This window comes from Euprymna scolopes, chromosome 10 (assembly GCF_053919585.1).
Source record: "Euprymna scolopes isolate OS-2025 chromosome 10, ASM5391958v1, whole genome shotgun sequence".
In the NCBI taxonomy this organism is placed as follows: domain Eukaryota; kingdom Metazoa; phylum Mollusca; class Cephalopoda; order Sepiida; family Sepiolidae; genus Euprymna; species Euprymna scolopes.
The window spans coordinates 16,363,949-16,384,236 of NC_136491.1; the positions used below are offsets into that span (position 1 = coordinate 16,363,949).

At 30.4% G+C, this 20,288-nt stretch overlaps 1 protein-coding gene across 1 annotated transcript in view; it reads left to right on the plus strand.

Moving 5' to 3' along the window:
• The window catches only part of LOC145285820 (NADH dehydrogenase [ubiquinone] 1 beta subcomplex subunit 8, mitochondrial-like), a 32,491-nt gene extending 12,414 nt beyond the window's left edge, over positions 1 to 20,077 (plus strand). Inside the window, exons 3-5 of the mRNA XM_080134239.1 lie at positions 1,784 to 1,857; positions 16,426 to 16,516; positions 19,872 to 20,077. Of these exons, the coding sequence (XP_079990365.1) occupies positions 1,784 to 1,857; positions 16,426 to 16,516; positions 19,872 to 19,970 (264 nt within the window). The 3' untranslated portion in view covers positions 19,971 to 20,077. The remainder of the gene's footprint in view (positions 1 to 1,783; positions 1,858 to 16,425; positions 16,517 to 19,871) is intronic.
• Positions 20,078 to 20,288: the final 211 nt, after the last annotated feature.

Below are 20,288 nucleotides of genomic sequence, written 5' to 3' on the forward strand. Positions count from 1 at the left end.
CTCCAAACACCCGGGCAACGCTGGGCACCCAGGCTAGTGTAATAATAAATATGAAATCTGCATTAATGAAAATATCATATTTAAGTGTATTTTATGTCTGGGCAATGCTGGTTGGCCTGCTAGTACTCTCATAAATTTAGTTATAAAAACATCGAATGCGATTTGTGTGGAAACCTAGAGGCACATTTAGTTCATGGAAAAGTATGAATGAAATGATTTTGATGATTTTGTTAATAACCCCCCCCCCCCTTCCAGCATTCTTCAGGTACATCATGTTGAAATCTGAGAATCTTTGTTAAACTCGGGAATCTGTTTGGAACTTGGAACAGAATTTTTTAGTTAATCCACAGACTGTTCTTGTTTCATCAGTTATGATCAGGTGGAAGTCTGAAGTAATTTTTAATTCTTAGTATCACCTATACTGAGGATTGCACCTTCAACATCCTAGAAGACTATCACTTAGAACTGGTTAATACTTTGCACTTTATCCGTTGTGCCCTGGGTCAATGTAAGAATAACATTCAAGATGAGAACAGTAGTCCGAATAATGAAAATAATATAAATAATCAATCCTCATCTTAAAAATTCCAAAATGTAATGTTAAAGGTTATGTAAAATATAATTGACTGAAATGTCTTGCTGTGGCTTACAGATAAGGAATTTACTTTATGAGTTTTATACATTGAGGATGCAAAATATCTGTACTGAGCTGCATCTTGACATACATTTCACAAGCAATTATTGGCTTTCCGTAAGTCATTCTAGAAATGAAGATATAATTTATTGATTTGTATATTACAGGATGGAACGATAAAATTGTCGCCCCAGAAAAGACGACATGATTCCATTTCCATTTGATGAAAACCGGTTTTCTTATTTTGCAGTTTCTACTAGTTTGCCAGTTGTTTTCAAATCTGAAGAGCCATAAGAGCATTCTATCATGTCTGAAATTGACACAATGTTCAATGAGCGAGATCAGAGATGCACCTCTGTACTGATCCATGTTATGACAACAGGACCATTGCCAGCACCCTCAAAATGCAAATCCAAATAGTTCAATGCTTGAGGGCACAACTCTCAACAAAATTTCCAGCCACGGTTATGGTCTTTGGTGTGGTTTCAAGTGAGGGCCACATCATGCCACCTCACATCTTCAAAATTGGCTTGAAAGTCAACACCAAAGTGTACCTGGATGTGCTGAAGAGTGCGGTGATCCCCTGGTGCAATCAGGTGGCCGCTGGCAGACCATAGGTGTGGCAGTAGGACTCGGCACTGGGCCACAAATTCAAAGAGATCCAGGCTTGGCTTCAGAACAAATGCTACAACTTTGTATCCTTCTCTCACTACCCCCTCTCCTCCCCTGATCTGAACCCACTGGACTACTTCGTCATATGTTGAGGACGTCACCAACATGACCTCCCACAACAGCAAAGCCAGCCTGATCGCCGCCATCTACTGAGTATTTGCTGAGCTTCTACCGGCTCTTCTGGAAAAGGCATAATCCCAATTACGGACCTGTATCGAGGCAGTGATTGAGGCTTAAGGCAGCTGCATTTAATAGATGTCATCTCTGCTACATAATCAAATTACCTGAATTGATTTTTACAATGAAAATTTTAAAATAAAGCTGTAGCGTTGTTTTCTTTAGGGCAACACTTTTATTGTTCCACCGTGTAGAATCATTCAACACATGAGAAATGATTTCGCTTCATTGCATTAATGTTTTTTTATTTTCCCCTATTCATTTCATTCCCGTTTTGTTGAATTTTCCTTTCTCTCTTAGGTTCATGCTGAAGCAAACTGGTTCAAAGAAGATCGAATGAGTCCCGATGTAGTAGCAACAATGCGTTACCCTATGTAAGTTTCTTTCTTTTTTTTTTTTTCATATTTTGCTTACATTACGCCATTTTGAACTTCAAAATGGCGTAATGTAAGCAAACTATAAGGTATTTACAGCTTCTTTTCCAATTTTTGGACTTTTTAATCATGTCGAAATGCTTTTTATTTCCTTTTGGTGCATTGATTGTTGCTATTTCTTCTGATGAGTTAAGGGCAAAATAGATTCACTGATTGATATAATAATTAAGTGAATGATTTTGTGCTATGAAATAGATACTGTCAAGCATTGTAAGTGTCAACTGAAATAAAGGAATAAATTGTAAGATGGTTAACGTCATGAAATTTGGAATATAGACTTTTGTCATTTATTCTATATATATATATATATATATATTCCGATTAATAGGAATCGGAAAAATCAGAACTTTTTGGGGTATTTGAATCGATATCGGAATCAGAAAAATTATAGCCTAATTTCCGATTCCAAACCGATTCTTTTAATTTTTTTTGACAATAAAAAATGAAACCAGCACAAGTTGTGTTTTTTATTAGAAGTTATTCATTTACAACATAAGACTGAGAAGGACCACAGAATGGGTTATAAATTTCATTTACAGATTTAACATTGATTCACAGTTTAATTTATTTTATTTATTGGTCATTTATCGAGAGATAAGTTGCCTATTCCCTTTGTAAACTTTTTGCATCTATTCGCTAAATGTCTACATGTCCCCATCCAAGGGAGGTTACTTGATTATTAAAACGTTGTAAATGCTCTGGACAGAGTTTTTAAATTTTATTTTCATTGGCGCCAGCTATACAGTGTCTGTCATCGGCTTCTTCTGAATTAAAGTTTTATGGCACTTCTCTTTGGATGTTTGTGAAAAATATAGATGAAAATCTCTGATAAAGATACATAAAGAGAAAACATTCTGATTTTCTTAATTAAAAAGGAAATTATATCTTTAAACTTATACATATGCACTTCAAAAAGAAGATAGAATTGGGACATTTATTACTGTAATTAACAGAAAAATAAAATAAATGATAAACAAATATGCAACAAATAAATGTTACCAAAGGCAGGACTCTTCTCCATACTTGAATAAATTTATTTGTGTTTAAACTTATTTTAAAGAGTGTTTTTGATTCAAAACAAACTTAGTATCTCCTCTTTGAGTTAGAATTTAAAAAATGGCTGCCCAATAACCCTGGCAGAAGAACCATTGATAACTGTTCAAAATTGAAAATTAAACAAACACCAGTAGAAACACTAAAATAAATGTTAACAATTGATTGAAAATCTTATGCAATATGAGTATTTTGTTTAGTTTTTGGTTTTGGAGCAATTTAGCAAGAATGGGCTGGAAATGAGTATCATTTTATGTTAATTTTATGTGCAAAAGTTTTCCTATGTAAAATTTTAAAATTATTATTTTTTTCTTTTTGCCACATAATACTGTAAAAATGTAGAATCTCATTTTGGGGGAGTGATTTAGCTAAACGGATTAATATATTTGCTGCTATTATTATTATTATTAGTAGTAGTATCATCTGTAATTTGTTTTTCTTTTACAGTAACATAAATCAATCTAATAATCGACCAAATGCGTATAATTGTATGAAGAAAATATGGACATTTTTTTTCAAAGAGGGAAGGTACAGAATAGTTAACAGAAATCTCTCTTAATGTTAAGAATACTTTTCTAAATAGTATGTTATTATGTAGAAACTATTTCTTTACATGGAACGGGCTTTCTTAACTATTCTGTCCCTACACTGTTTTCTTATTTTGCATACCAATCATCAGGTAATTCTTTTTGGGGATGCCAGCACGCCAGATTTCAATTCGACATTTTCGGCTGCCAAAAAGTATACCAGTGCGCGAAATTTAATTCCATCATAAAAACAAATTTCTACAGAAAAAAAACTTATTTGTACATTTTTATCTAGCGAATAAACATAAAAGTACATGAAAAACCATGTTTTTTATTTTTAAAAATCCAACAACAGAGCTGAAGTTGATGTTTTGCTTCTAAAAATAAAAAATAAACTTTTGTGATAAATCTTTGTGCAGTACTGGGAAAATATTTTTTCTAAGGAATAAAAGTTAATAAAATTTATTTTTATAAGAATCTTTATTCATTTATCTTGCCAATAAACATAAAATTACTTATGAAAAACCATGTTCATTATTTTCAAAAATCCAACTTATATTCTAATAAAACTACAAAAGAAAAACATGTTTCTCCAATTTGTACGTGATTACATGTAAACAGCTTGAAAAATTTAGTGGTAACATTTGAGAAAAAATATATGTGGAAATTACTCGGGGGGGGGGGGGCTTATGTAATAGTTTGAAAATTTACAAAAAAAAACCCATCAAATCTCTAATTAAATATTTATAAATTTTAAAAGAATTAGATTCGAAAATTGAATTGGAATTGGGAAAAATTTTGGAATTGTCCCATCACTAATATATATATATATGTATGACATATGTATGGTATGTATATATATATATATGCATGCATGTATCACATACATATGTATGGTATGTATGTATATATATATATATATATATATATATATATATATATATGTATCACATACATATGGTATGTATATATATATATATATATATATATATATATATATATATATATATATATATATACATACCATATATATGGTATCACATACATATATGTCTCGTATATATATATATTTATATATAGTATGTATATATATGTCTCGTATATATATATGGTATGTATATATATATATATATATATCACATATATATGGTATGTGTATATATCACATACATATATATGGTATGTATATATATATATCACATACATATATATGGTATGTGATACCATATCACATACATATATATGGTATGTGTGTATATATATATATATATCGCATACATATATATGGTATGTATATATATGTATCACATACATATATATGTTTTTTTTTTTTTTTTTTTTTTTTTTTACAAAGGCATCACCACATTATCAAGGCCCAGAGGCCACTCAAGGATAAGGGTTAAAGTTAATGGTATGCATACATATATATATATATATATATATATATATATAATATATATATATATACCATATATATGTATGTGATACACATATATATACACATACCATATATATACATGTATGTGATACATATATATATATATATATATATACATACCATATATATGTATGTGATACATATATATACATACCATGTATATGTATGTGATACATATATATATATATATATATATATATATGAATAAAAAAGAATACGAAAAGTATAAAAGCTTATAACTTTTCTTTATTCGTTTTCAATTGGTGACATGCAGGAATACAAAATAATATTATGAAAAAAAATTAAAAAACTTTTTTTATAAGTACATAATTTTCGACCGATCCTTCAGTCTTCATCGGTGTAGTGAAAGTATGAGGATGCACGGGGAAAAGGGGAATGGAAAAGGAAGTAAGGTAGAGGAGGAGGAGAAGGAGAAGGAGGTATAGCCAATGAGAAGGTGCCACGTCAGTTTTAAATATATAAACATATAAGTACGCACATACACGCATGCACACAGTACATATACACATACAAACGAAAAATTAAAAATTAAACAGTAAATAAAAATGAGAAACGCGTCTTTAACTGTCTAATCCTTTGAATTTTTTTCTAACGATATTATTTATTCTAAGAGAGAATAAGAATTCAAAGGATATAAGACGTTATGAGGAGAAACGCTATGATGCTCATTTGTAATTTAACGGCTATTTCTCATTCGAAAAAGAACGAAAACGTCGTTTCTAAATTCAACCGTTTTAAGACAAAAACGAAACGCTACTTTTTATTAATTTGTATATTAATATGTACATATACATACGTATACAAACAAATACTCACATGTACAAATATATACACATATATATAGAGAAAATAAAAAGGAACAAACCGTATTATGTGTTCATCAACGTTTCGTCTTTATTTCGAGACTTCCTCTGGATGAATGAGATTAAGAAACCAAAAAATATACCAGTACAAAATATTTGAAAATGTTTCACGTGCACAGTGTGACGCAGTTCTATTTCAGAGAAATGGAAAATTGATGTTGGAAATTCAAAAAGGAGGGGGACTGGCGCTGTTAAAGAGAAGGAAATTTTAGTGACGTCATATAATCGTTAATTTAATTTTAAACTATGAACGCAAGTTTATATTCTATTGGGAAAAAGATATATCTGTTGAAATTCAAATATAAGTTTGTAAACAAATGAAATGAGTGTTTTTTATGTAATTTATTGATTGAGTGTTAATTATTACAGGGGGTGTTTGAATGGTGTGAGAAAGTTAACCTATGTCCACAGTTAAATAATGTTCTTTTAATAACAGTTTACTTATTAATGGCGCTATGTTATAGAAACCACGTTGTTTAATAGTGTTGAAATTGCGATAAGCGCAGATTCAAGAAGTCTCCGGCGCGGTTTATTTGAAATAAATTTAACTACTTTTGCTTGTTTAAAGTCAAAGGTGAAAGGTGTGGTTATGTTGCAATGAATGAGAGAATAATGCACTTAGAGAATTGCTATTTTTTATATCTTTTTTGTGTTCATTGATATATATATATATATATATATATATGCACATATGCATACATAAATGCATGCATATATACACATATACATATATTAACAGACATACATGTACATACATAAATGCTTGCGCATACATTTACACGTAGAGACAGCTGTACATATATACATATAAGTTTACATAAGCAAATGTAGGGAGAGAGAGAGGAAGAGGAGAAGAGAGTGACGGGAAAAGAAGTATAGGTGTGCGAGAAATACATACACATATACATATACGGTAATATGAAGAAAATTAACTCTTAAAGAAAATGTGTTTTGAAAACATGCACACATATATGCGCACACATACACAAGAGCTCTCGGTTGGTTTCAATAAAAAAGCGGGGCAATGTTGGCAGCTGGTTTGGCTGCCCCATACCCGGCATTACAATCTTCAAAGGAAGGAAAATATAAAAAAAAAATATATCCAAATATACATACATATATATACATACATATACATGTATATACATATACTGACGTGTATATACACTTTCAGGTACGTGTACACATACACTCGCACAAATACATACAAATATGCGTACATAATACGCACACACATACACATGCCATGTGTATGAGAGGATAAAGAAAGAAAACATTCGGGAAAATGTAAAGATTTTGGAAAGAGTTACCCCATCTCACCGTGCATTTTATATATACATATATATATGTATGTGATACATACATATATATATATATATATATATATATATATATATATATATGTATATACAGTGATGATCATATTTATTGGCACGGTAAAATAAAAGTTAAATTTTGTCTAATAAATTCTAAAAAAGAGATTAAATTAAAGAAAATAACAAAGTATATTATGTATTTTTAACTGGCCTTTCCGATGCAGCAATCGGATTTTAGAAAAAATAAATAACAAAGGAACAACAAACATAATTGCAAAAAACGCTTGTTCAAAATTATTGGCACGATTTATTTAATAATCAATTGTATAGCCTTTGGCCTTGATTACCTTCCTCAGTCGCTTTTCATAGTTTACAACCAAGTTGTTGCACTCTTCAGTAGTAATTTTAGCCCACTCTTCCTGACAATAATCCTCCAATTGAATAAGATTCTTAGGCTTCCTTTGCATTACCCTCAATTTTAATGTTCTCCATAAATTTTCAATTGGATTAAGGTCTGGGCTTTGTGATGGCCACTCCAAAACATTAATATGATTGTCCTCAAGCCATTTCTTAGTCAGTTTAGCCGAATGCTTTGGGTCATTATCTTGCATGAACCACCAACGACGACCAAGTGAGAGCTCTTTAGCAGAGTCTTTCAGGTTTTCATCCAATATTTTAACATAATCTTCCTTTTTTATGCTACCTGTGACCTTAACAAGTCGCCCTGGTCCAGAGGCAGCAAAGGATCCCCAAAACATCAAACTGCCTCCACCGTGCTTCACTGTGGGTATGGTGTTCTTAGGCAGGAAAGCTTCGCCAGATTTTCTGTAAATATAAGACACTTTATTATGGCCAAATAACTCTATTTTCGTTTCGTCAGTCCATAGAACACGTTTCCAGAATGCAACATCTTTATCAATATGACGTTTTGCAAAGGCTAGCCTTGCTTTCAGGTGCATAGGCTTCAATAAGGGAGTCTTTCTCGGACGACATGCTTTTAAACCAGCTCTCTTCAAAACTCTACCAACTGTATGTCGAGATACATTCACTCCAGAGGTGCTCTGTTCATCAACAATCTCCCCAACAGAGATCCTTGGGTTTTGTTTTACTTGTCGAACAATTTTCCGTTCATCTCTTGGGGAAAGAATCCTTTTTCTCCCTCTACCCTCTAAACTCATAACGTGGCCTTGCGATTTGAACTTGTTTATTATGGCTCTAACAGTGGATTTGGGAAGGTTTAGCTTCTTTGAAATCTTATCATAGCCCTCCCCATTGGTATGGCATGCTACAACAAGCTTCCTGACGTCTTCGCTGTGTTCCTTAGTTTTAACCATGGCGATTGAAAATTATAATTTAGTCACTTATAATAGTTTAAATAAATCGCTATCTAAAAATTATCTGAAAAAAATTATTCACTGAATTAGCGTTAAACAAGCATAATATGGCTATAAAAAAGTTCAGAAAGCACGTAAACCGGAAATTGATTGATATTATACTGATACTAAAAGAAAAACAAAGCCGTGCCAATAATTTTGAACAAGGGTTTTTTGCAATTATGTTTGTTGTTCCTTTGTTATTTATTTTTTCTAAAATCCGATTGCTGCATCGGAAAGGCCAGTTAAAAATACATAATATACTTTGTTATTTTCTTTAATTTAATCCCTTTTTTAGAATTTATTAGACAAAATTTAACTTTTATTTTACCGTGCCAATAAATATGATCATCACTGTATATATATATATATATATATATATATATATATATGCATATATGTATGTGATACATATATATATATATGCATATATGTATGTGATACATATATATATATATGCATATATGTATGTGATACATATATATATATATGCATATATGTATGTGATACATATATATATATATGCATATATGTATGTGATACATATATATATATATGCATATATGTATGTGATACATATATATATATATGCATATATGTATGTGATATATATATATATGCATATATGTATGTGATACATATATATATATGCATATATGTATGTGATACATATATATATATATATGCATATATGTATGTGATACATATATATATGCATATATATATGTATGTGATACATATATATATATATATGCATATGATACATATATATATATATATATGCATATATATATGTATGTGATACATATATATATATATATATGCATATATATATGTATGTGATACATATATATATATATATATATATGCATATATATATGTATGTGATACATATATATATATATATATATATGCATATATATATGTATGTGATACATATATATATATATATATATATGCATATATATATGTATGTGATACATATATATATATATATATATGATACATATATATATATATGCATATATATATGTATGTGATACATATATATATATATATATATATATATATATATGTGTATGTGATACATATATATATATGCATATATATGTATGTGATACATATATATATGTATGTGATACATATATATATATGTATGTGATACATATATATATGTATGTGATACATATATATATATGTATGTGATACATATATATATGTATGTGATACATATATATATGTATGTGATACATATATATATATATGTATGTGATACATATATATATGTATGTGATACATATATATGTATATATGTATGTGATACATATATATGTATATATGTATGTGATACATATATATGTATATATGTATGTGATACATATATATGTATATATGTATGTGATACATATATATGTATATATGTATGTGATACATATATATGTATATATGTATGTGATACATATATATGTATATATGTATGTGATACATATATATGTATATATGTATGTGATACATATATATGTATATATGTATGTGATACATATATATGTATATATGTATGTGATACATATATATGTATATATGTATGTGATACATATATATGTATATATGTATGTGATACATATATATGTATATATGTATGTGATACATATATATGTATATATGTATGTGATACATATATATGTATATATGTATGTGATACATATATATGTATATATGTATGTGATACATATATATGTATATATGTATGTGATACATATATATGTATATATGTATGTGATACATATATATGTATATATGTATGTGATACATATATATGTATATATGTATGTGATACATATATATGTATATATGTATGTGATACATATATATGTATATATGTATGTGATACATATATATATGTATATATGTATGTGATACATATATATATGTATATATGTATGTGATACATATATATATGTATATATGTATGTGATACAGATATATGTGTATATATGTATGTGATACAGATATATGTGTATATATGTATGTGATACAGATATATGTGTATATATGTATGTGATACAGATATATGTATATATATGTATGTGATACAGATATATGTATATATATGTATGTGATACAGATATATGTATATATATGTATGTGATACAGATATATGTATATATATGTATGTGATACAGATATATGTATATATATGTATGTGATACAGATATATGTATATATATGTATGTGATACAGATATATGTATATATGTATGTGATACAGATATATGTATATATGTATGTGATACAGATATATGTATGTGATACAGATATATGTATATATGTGATTCATATATATATGTATGTGATACAGATATATGTATATATATATGTGATTCATATATATATGTATATGATACATGTATATATGTATATGATACATGTATATATGTATATGATACATGTATATATGTATATGATACATATATATATATATGTATACGCACCATATATATGTATGTGATATATATATATATATATATATATATGTATGGTATACATGTGTTTATATATATATATATATATATATATATATATATATATATATATATATATATATACACACACATACCATGTATGTGATACATATATATATATATATATATATATTAAGAAGTAACCTTACTTGGCCTTTTGGCCAAGATCAAAGTGTCGTCAATAAAAAATGTTTTAAAAATTGGGAGTTACTAGGACGTCCCCCAATATGAAAGGGTGAATGCGGTATTATGGTGAAAGAAGATACTAGCTGGGAGAAACTTTTGACTTTGTTTAGTTCTGGAGTGACAAGGATGACCAACGACCCCCAAAAAGCCCCCTTTTGAGTTGGCCATGTGCCTAAGTTTTTTGTTCATCGTTAATTTTGACTGTATTTTTTTAACATGAATAAAAGATTTAATATCTTAAAGTGTAGTATCTGTTCTTCGGATACTGCACTTCCATTTCTTGTTCTCTTTCGGTGGAGGAGCAGTCCTTCACGACTGAGACAATTTTTATTTTTGTACCTTTTCTCCACGTTAAAAAACGGCCCTGGTGTTTAACTCTGTCCCGTGGGGAGGCATTGTAAATAGGTACATATATATATATATATATATATATATATAAACTTATATGTAATTATACTGAGTTCGTGAAATTCAGTAAATTTTCAATGAGTTTTAAGCCAAAAATGGTTGACTTAAAGAGTAAGCTACAAAATTATCAAATTTTATAATTGAGCATTAATATACTGTGTAAGCAAAAACAAGACTTTAAAACAAGGTGTTGGTGGCAACAAAAAGTGTATTTCAGTTTACGTTACAATTGTTTCCATCTCTAGTTCGACAATTTCAAGCATTATGTCGTTTGAAAATTTTCAAAACCAGCATTTCTTCAGACTTTATGAATAAACACACTTTTGGCAATGGAGCATTTTTTGAAGAGAAGGAAGGAAGAAAGGGGAAATTCCTAGCTAGAAAGACATGCGAGAAACATCTACCTTTGTTGTGGTTACGGAAAATCCGATTTAAATACTACTATATCGCCTAATGTTTGTATTACGCCAAAACACCCCCCACACACAGAAAAATGCCCCTCTCTCAGGTGGCCAGAAAGTGGGTGCTCATTCTAAGTTAAATTTAGATTGAAAAGTGATCACCCACTTTTCGAAAAAGTAGTTTCTTCATATCATGAAAACTTTCTTTTTGCGACGGAAACGGTTTGCAGATTCGTTTTTAGTACACTGAAGTCTACAATAAAATATTTCGTTATATACGAACATGAGACGGACCTTAAAGTAAAATAATACCGGATTTTGGGGGCAGATTTGCCGTTTAGTTGTATAATATCCTCAAACCAGGTAATCACTAAAAGGGACTCTTAAAAGTCGTCACCTGTATCGAGCAAAAGTTTAAAACCACTGATTATATGTCAGCCTACGTCACAGTAACATATATTGAGTGGGTTCCTAACATTATTTTGTATAGTTTTTAGTTTAAACTCATTTTCCCAAAATTTCCCCAAACTTAACATGTTCGATACAGTCTGCCGCCATTTGTATTTTTCAAATATACCGATAAACACTGCATGTTTTTGAACCGATTAAACATTATACATTACATAAAAACACTACAATCTTATCCAGTTAGGTAGAACATTTACTTTTCTTGCCTTTGATAAGATTTATTTGTTATATATTTATTTTTTGACAACTTCTTTGTATCTGTGTTTAGTAATACAAACCCTTTTCATTTAATGTAACGTTTAGTTGGCTCGAAAAACAGTTTTTATCGGTGTATTTGAAAGATACAAATGGTGGCGGACACTGTTGATTACGTTAAGTTAGAGAAAGTGAGTTAAAACTAAAAAACTATACAAAATACTGTCACAAACCCACCGATTATGTCAGCCTATGTCATGGTAACATATATTTGGTGGGTTTTTGACACTGTATTGTATAGTTTTTAGTTTTTAACTTACTTTCCCAAACTTAACGTATTCAACAGTCTGTAACCCTATCTGTTTTTCCAGCCGATTAAACATTTTACATTACATAAAAACACTAAACAATTATCCAGAAACGTAAACTTACCTTACCTTTGCTTTCATTTATTTGTTTTTGGACGACTTTTTCGAATCTGTGTATAGTACCCCCCCCCCCCCCCCTAATCACTCAAATATTAATTACTAACTCACATTTTTGTATACAGAAAACAAAAAAAAAAAACATTTAGCGTTTCAACATTTTTGCTACGTTCAGCTTTATCCACTGATTGTTGGTCGAGCCCAAGTCATGATTGACGGTAATCCCGAGGATCGGGGTCATACTCTACGGCTCAAGTATGTATCAGTGATATACGTACTGGAGCCGTAGAGTGAGTACCATTTTTTTTGCCCTTTTTTTTTTTTTTTTTTTTTTTTAGAATATAAGAAACGTGCATTTTCTCTTTATTAGAATTTTCCATTACACCAAATTGAGCCACAGCAACGCGTGGCAAAGTACAGCTAGTATATATATATATGTATCACATACATATATGTTATGTATATATATATATATGTATCACATACATATATGTTATATATATATATATGACATGTATATATATATGTATCACATACATATGTTATGTATATGTATATATATCACATACATATATGTTATGTATATGTATATATATATGTATCACATACATATGTTATATATATATATATATATATATATATATGACATGTATATATATATGTATCACATACATATGTTATGTATATATATATATATGACATGTATATATATATGTATCACATACATATGTTATGTATATATATATATATGACATGTATATATATATGTATCACATACATATGTTATGTATATATATATATATGACATGTATATATATATGTATCACATACATATGTTATGTATATATATATATATATATATGACATGTATATATATATATGTATATATGACATGTATATATATATATATGTATATATGACATGTATATATATATATGTATCACATATATGTTATGTATATATATATATGTATCACATACATATATGTTATGTATATATATATATATATACAAGAATAAAAAAGCATTGGAAATGTAAAAGGATATAGGGATGGTATGCTAAAAAGTATACAAACAAGATAGCTATGAATGGCTCGGCACATGGAAATAGAATTGCATCCAAAGTATAGCCCTATAGCTTTTCTCCAATCTTCATTCCGTGCCATCATTACGATTGTAAAAAGCTATAGGGCTATACTTTGGATGCAATTCTATTTCCATGTGCCTAGCCATTCATAGCTATCTTGTTTGTATACTTTTTGGCATACCATCCCTATATCCTTTTGCATTTCCAATGCTTTTTTATTCTTGTTAATTAGTATTTTTACTTACAGTCTTATTTTTAAACTTACATTCATGATAGTATTGTCTTTTTTAGGAGGCGGTTCATTAGTAGCAGGTCACTTCCTGCTGGGTTTTAGGTCTTTGGGTTTTGGGCCTTAGGAGTTGCCTCTTGGTCGTCCATCGGTTCTATATTACATAGAGAGTGCTACCGCCTCTCTGATAAAACAGTTAGAGTATTATAAAGTTCTAAAATGTTCATACCTTCACTATTAAATTTTTCTTGGTTCATTCTTTGGCGTTTTGGCAAAGATTTGGCAGTTTTTGATATTTATATTTATAATAGTTTGTGCATGAGGCAGCTTTTTTCCCCTTGGGATCCCTGTTATACCGTGCTTTTGAGTCAGCACGTGAGGCAGCCTTCTTTTTTTCTGGTTCTTTGTTATAAAGAGCACGTGAGGCAGCTTTTTTTCCCTCGGAATCCCTGTTATACCGTGCTTTTGAGTCAGCACGTGAGGCAGCCTTCTTTTTTTCTGGTTCTTTGTTATAAAGAGCACGTGAGGCAGCCTTCTTTTTTTTCTGGTTCTTTGTTATAAAGAGCATGTGAGGCAGCTTTTTTCTCCTCAGAATCCCTGTTATACCGTGCTTTTGAGTCAGCACGTGAGACAGCCTTCTTTTTTTCTGGTTCTTTGTTATAAAGAGCACGTGAGGCAGTTTTTTTCCCCTCGGGATCCCTGTTATACCGTGCTTTTGAGTCAGCACGTGAGGCAGCCTTCTTTGCCTCAGGATTTGCATGATACTTAATTTTTATTATTTCAGCATTTTTCTGATAGTATTCTTTTTGCTCAGATAATACCTTGACTTTGTTTTTTTCATAGTCTATATTTCTCTGAGCTTTTTTACTACGTGCTGACTTTGGCATTTTTTATTAAATGTAAACATATAACACTTATGTGTATCTTACTATGATATCACTTATATTATAGCAAGACAACTCTCATAGAATTGAGATACTGCCCCGTCACTAATAGTTAAAGTGTGGAATGGTATATACACCAATAGTGTAGTTGTTATCTTTATATGAAGTCCTAATCAGTGACAGTGTGAGGTTACTTGGTTAATTTATTGTAGTTTATTTTAGAAAACTTACTTGTTTTTATTAGTAGATTGTGTATAGTAGCCACAATATCTAGTTATTTTTGTGGCTAGAGCTTGGATTTTGATTCTTTTTGGTCAGCTTCCAGTGAGTTCTTAGAAGATGACTTTCTTGCAGTTTCTTTTGCGGTTAATTTAACTTATTTCCTTTGGCGTTTGGTGAGTTCTTAGAAGAACTGGTCTGATCTACTTTTCTTAGCGAGCGAAGAGATTCAGCTGCATTTAACAATGGTTGCTATAGTGTATTTTTGCGCATGCGTGAGAATTTCAAGTTTCCTCCTTATTTTTCAATAGTTTGACAGTAGTCATGTGTCTTTCTGCCAAGAGCGACAGACGTCAGTGTTAGCCGTGATCGTCTAGAGGTTAGGACCCCACGTTATGGCCATGCTAACCTAGGTTCGAATCCTGGTCACAGCATTGACATTTTGTACATATTTTACAGTCCTTCTGTTGTCATCAGACCATATTCCAAAGAAACTACCTTTTTCTATTTTTATAGGTGAAGGGAGGTTAATGTACTATCTATTTTGTTTTCGTAATATCCTCCTCCCTAGCATTAACTAATTCTTTTTTTAGAGGGCGGGGTAGTGTTTGTTCGTCATGATATTGCTCTCTCATGTATTACCTCCTCCTTTCACGATGGTATCATCTTCCCATATTTTGTGTCACACAACTTTAATGAATGAGCTGTTTTGATGATAAAATATTGTATTAATGTAAAAATATTTCAAATAAGTTTTCTAATAAAATAACCATTGCATTTTTATTAGTGCATTGCTAAACATTTCATGAAAATTGGATTATCTCCCCTGCATTTTTAAAATATTGTGTTTGCCTGTGACCATGAAATTTCATATAACTATTTATATTTATTGTAGATGGCAACAATTTTTAATGTTTATTGGAATCATGGGAGGTGTAGCCCTTGGAGCATATCTTGTCTCACCAATTAAACTACATATGGCAGTGGTAAGTAAATTTTATTTTATCTCTTTTTTTTTATTCTTTAGTAAAAAAATTGCTTTTATCGTGTTTGGTGGTATTTATTAGTTTTGCAATGCTATTTCACCCATTCCATATTAATCTAATGTCTCATATTTCTTTTTGTTCCAGTGAGGCTTTGTAAACGGTTTTGATTGTGAAAAACATGTTTCAACAATACAACTTTTAAAATTTAAGCTTTTTAATGTTTGTTGGCCCCCGACAAAGGAGGGATTGAACCTAGTAATTCACTCCTGTTCGTCTGTTCGCACTTTTCTAAATAACCACGTCTTGAATTCTTTTTTGAAATTTTGCACAAACATTAGTCATGGTGAAAGTGAATTTTTGCTTGAATGAATTTTTCGGATAACTGGTTGCCTCCCTAGGGGGATTATAGGAGTGAAATTGCTGCCAAATTGTTCGTCTGTTTGCATTTTTCTCAATAATATGAGTGTTTTTGAAATTTTGCACAAACATTAATCATGGTGAAAGTAAATTTTTCACTTGTAGAGGGGGACTCGCATTCTTAGTTTGTTTTAAAAGAAAAAACATTTTCTCCGTAATCATGTTTGACCACTTTGGAAGTCATTATCTTAAGTGAGGCAAAGTTTTTATAGGCTGCACACACTTTTTCTAATGTCAGTGAGGTGAAACCAATGTTTTTTTATTGAGACATCATTTCTAGGTAATTGCTTAACGTAGGTACTGTCACAGGAACAAACAAAATTAAATAAATAAATCCAACTCTGCTTTTTTTTCTTTCTCTTTTAGCAAAAGGCATCTATTACCATTGTTTCCAAACAATGCCTGATTCTTGTTTTTTTTTTTTCTGTCACATTACGTCTGCCATGAGATTAACAAAACCCTGCCGTCTCAACACCAGCTTAAAAGTTTCACACCGCCACCATGGGGCCACACGTCCATTTTGCCTGATGCACACTTTTCTTCTCTTCAGCCAATGTTCTCTCCTTTGTCCTTTTTTTCTTTTGCATCACGCAAGTTTGCGCACACTTGCTGATTTGCATAATGCTCAAACGACTGCTGCTCATACCTTCGCTAGCCATCTGATATTTTCACATGCACTCATATGCGCTCTTGTTACAGTGCTTCACATGCTCTATTGATTTACAAATATATTAACTGGTTCTGTACTGTGCCACTTACTGCAGAATCCAATGTTGAGAATATATCAAGGGGGAATTCAAAGCGTCTTGGTTGAAACGGGTATGCACAACTAGGGTACATTAGCATTTTACACACTGGATTAGTAAGTTTTAATGTTTATTGTTAAGCAAACTTTTGAATTTATTTTTTATTTTTTAAATTGTAAGAACTTTTAGGAAAACTGTTGAAATTTTTTTTTTTTTTAGGGTTAAACCGATTAAATTTGTATGTGAAACTAAATTTTTTTCTTCCAATTTTATTAAGTCGTCTGCTTCGGTTTTTATTAACTAAGCACATTTATTATCACTTTTTCATTTGCTGATCAACTTGATATGTGCTTGGCATATTCCAGTGAATTACATCAGCTGCTAGTTGAGCCCAATCCAATATTTATGGAAATCCGGTGCATAAAGTGCAAAAGTACCACAACTAATATACTTATACAGAATATAGTTTTAAGTATCTGTTAGTTTTATAATTAATATCCCCAAACTGATATTTAGTAACGTGGAGCAGTGGTTTAGACTTCAGTTTCTTCCATAGCACAATTAACACTCAGCCATTGTCTTCTAGAGTTTAAGTTGCAGAGGGAAAAGATGTCTGATGTAAGAAAAATCAGGTTTAATAGTACAATTAAGATGAACTATTTTGAATTTGATTATTTAAAAAAAATATTCAATAATACTATTTTAATCCTAACCTTAAATTATTGTGGTTTAAGTTTGGAGGAAAATGTAAAGTGGTGCTCATGCAGTATGGGATGCATATGAAAATCGCATTTTAAATAAAAACTCTTTGATCTAGTTATGTATCCAGCAAAAATAAATATGCTTACTAAAAATTATGAAAAGTTATTGAGAAGAATTTTAATTAAAGATAAAAATCACTTTTCGCATTTTGTCGATCATTTATTGTTACTTGATTAAATGACAAACTGACTTATCTCACCTTCCTTTATGGGATTTACACTCGTTTCACAATTCATCCTTCTCTGTGCATTCACATATGCTGAGAAGTCAGTTTCTAGTCACCTGATGATCTCTAGATGAAATGCCTGCTAGACACTATCCTCGAATGTCTAAGGTCTCTCTGTACAGGGGTTTGTCAGAACAATGTATATTGTCATACACTTCAATCATACCCCTCAATCATACATTTCAGTCATACCCCTCAATCATACATTTCAGTCATACCCCTCAATCATACATTTCAGTCATACCCCTCAATCATACATTTCAGTCATACCCCTCAATCATACATTTCAATCATACCCCTCAATCATACATTTCAATCATACCCCTCAATCATACCCCTCAATTATACTTTTCAGTCATACCCCTCAATCATACATTTCAGTCATACCCCTCAATCATACACCTTAAGATATAACTGCAACCTGACTACTTTTAATTGTATATGTGTTATCTATTATTATTTGTACATATGAGGGTCGTTCCAAAAGTAATGCATTCTATTTTTTAACTAAAAGAAAAGTTGGAAGATCTATGAAAGTTAGAGTGGTACCATTAAAACGAGCAACCTTTTGTGTTCCATAATTTATTTTTCTACATAGTTATCACTATTCTCAATGCACTTTTGCCAGCAATGGTGTGGTGGCTGTGCATGGAGGTCTGGAGTGCACTTTGCCAATCACATCTTTGTTGCCATTTTAAAATGGATGAACCCATCTCCTAACTTTGCTGACATCAACTGCATCGGCTGTGTAAATGTTCAACAGGTGCTGATGTATGGTGATTGGTTAAATTTTTTTCTGCATGGAGGAATTCAATACATTTCTGCTTCTGACACATGTCCATGACAGGGTTGCTTTCTTAGGGTCTCACACCGTTAATATCTGCAACAGAGATGAACCTTTCAGGCCATGAATGCATAAGTTATCATAAGAATGCAATTTGTAATCTCCTCTGACTCATTTGAGCAGAATAAAAAAAAAAATAGGAGACATTACTTTTGAACTGCCTTTCGTATATTGCATATTAGTTGTTGGCTGTATAAATATGAGACAAACTTATTGACAAACATTTGAATGTTTTCCCTTTATGCATTGTTTGCGAGATGCACCGTTTTTACTTAATCTCTCAGCAATTGGATATTGATAGAATAATAATTGTCACTTTGATAATTAAAAATGATAAAATGTTTATCTTTATAATTTCAGATGCCGAAGCAGTATCCGTTTAATGACTTGCGTGTAGAAAAAGGGTTGAAAGATGAAGGCAAACCTATTGTCCACTACACATTTGAACCCGCAGAATGAAAGGTTTTGTTTTAGATGCTTATTTTGTACAGGTGCCATTGTATTTCTGTTAGAAAACCTTGCAGAAGTAAATGACAGTTTAGATATTAAAATAATTAATAAAAATATTGGTTTGTTTTGTGTTTCTTAAATATCAAGTCTTAAAAAAAAAAAGTTGTGAAATTGCTTTTAACTTTTGTTGTCAAAGTACAGTATACAGAGTGTTTGAGATGAATTCGACAACTTTAGAAAAGTAAAGAAAAACGTTACATTTTGGTCAGTTATTGATGCATTATAAAAATTCACATTGCATTGACAAGAATAAAATTGAATGAGTTC